The sequence below is a fragment of the Nestor notabilis genome, unplaced genomic scaffold, assembly GCF_000696875.1.
Source record: "Nestor notabilis isolate BGI_N333 unplaced genomic scaffold, ASM69687v1 scaffold23274, whole genome shotgun sequence".
Classification (NCBI taxonomy): Eukaryota; Metazoa; Chordata; class Aves; order Psittaciformes; family Psittacidae; genus Nestor; species Nestor notabilis.
Window position 1 is genome coordinate 1 of NW_009925463.1, and position 1214 is coordinate 1214.

Sequence of the window (1214 nt, forward strand, 5' to 3'; positions counted from 1 at the left end):
TCCCCCATCAGCAGCCTGCCCACCCTCTTCGACCAGACGGTGTCCTGTAGCAGCAGCGGGCAGCTGGAGAATGTTCCCCAGGCCACCCCAAACATCGAGCAGCTCCTGGAGAAGCAGGGCAACGGGGAAGCTGGCGTGAACAGTGAGTCACTTGGGGCACGGGCTGTGGGAGGAGAGGGCCTGGTGCGTGTCTGTGTGGGAGCCAGCAGGGATTTTGCCCACAGGCAAAGGAGCCAGTGGGGGACAAAGCACTAGTCTGTGCCATGGGGGAGTAGCTGGCGGTGGGACTGTGATCTGGGGCCGGTCTCCTCCCTCGGTGTGGACTAACTGCGGTACCTCCTGTGGATCCCCTTCTCCTCTTTCCTCCCCTGACCCTGTCCCTCTTCCCCCCCCATCTCGTTCCCTGCAGTTGTAGAGATGCTCAAAGCCCTGCACTCGCTGCAGAAGGAGAACCAGCGGCTCCAGGAGCAGATCATGACACTGACAGCCAAGAAGGAGCGTTTGCAGCTCCTCAATGTCCAGCTCTCTGTCCCTTTCCCCGTGGTGACCACCAGCAATGGCCCAGGCAGCCAGGCCCAGTACATCCTGCCTCCCAACGGTGAGGGGACCAGTGGGGTGCATCACCCTGTGCCCTTCCATCGCAATGCCCTGGGATGGGCAGGAGGGGTGGCAGTGGGGAGGTTGTTCTTGCTCCGTAGCCACTGTCCCTTGCTATTGCTGTGGCAACCTCAGCTCCACCCCTGACTCTGCATCCTCACTTCTTTCCTCCTTACAGTCTGCAACAACGACTCCCTGAGCATCAGCAAGAGCCCCCCTTGCAAGAACAGCTTTGGGATCGAGAACTCGCTCTCCACGTCCTCCGAGGTACACTGGCCACCACATCCACCAGCCAGCTGGGGAAGGGGCCTGGGGAGGGAGCAGAGCCGTGCAGTCCCAGTGCTCTGATTTGATAGCCAGCTCAAAACAGCCTCATAGTCCAGGCCCAGAAATCAGGTTTCTTCCTCTGAGTGCCCGTTCTTCAGTTCATCTCAGTGCTGAGGGTCTGAGTTGAGTAGCTGAGACTGGGAGCGCGAGGTGAGAATGCTTCTGGGTTATTCTTGGAGAGCTCCAGCAAAGCATGTCTGAGTTCTGGGACGCCTCTGAGCATACACCTGCGCTTGCACTCGCAGCCCCCCCCTTCCCACCTCCAGCTCCTGCCCAAAGCACCCTTTGGG

General features: G+C 60.1%; 1 protein-coding gene across 1 annotated transcript in view; it reads left to right on the forward strand.

The window, feature by feature from the left end:
* Window positions 1–3: 3 nt before the first annotated feature.
* LOC104404610 (protein AF-17-like) overlaps window positions 4–1214 on the forward strand; it is a gene marked incomplete at its 5' end in the record, with an annotated part of 4651 nt that continues 3440 nt past the window's right edge. The window contains 3 exon segments of the mRNA XM_010013073.1: window positions 4–142; window positions 410–598; window positions 776–864. Coding sequence (XP_010011375.1) covers window positions 4–142; window positions 410–598; window positions 776–864 — 417 coding nt within the window.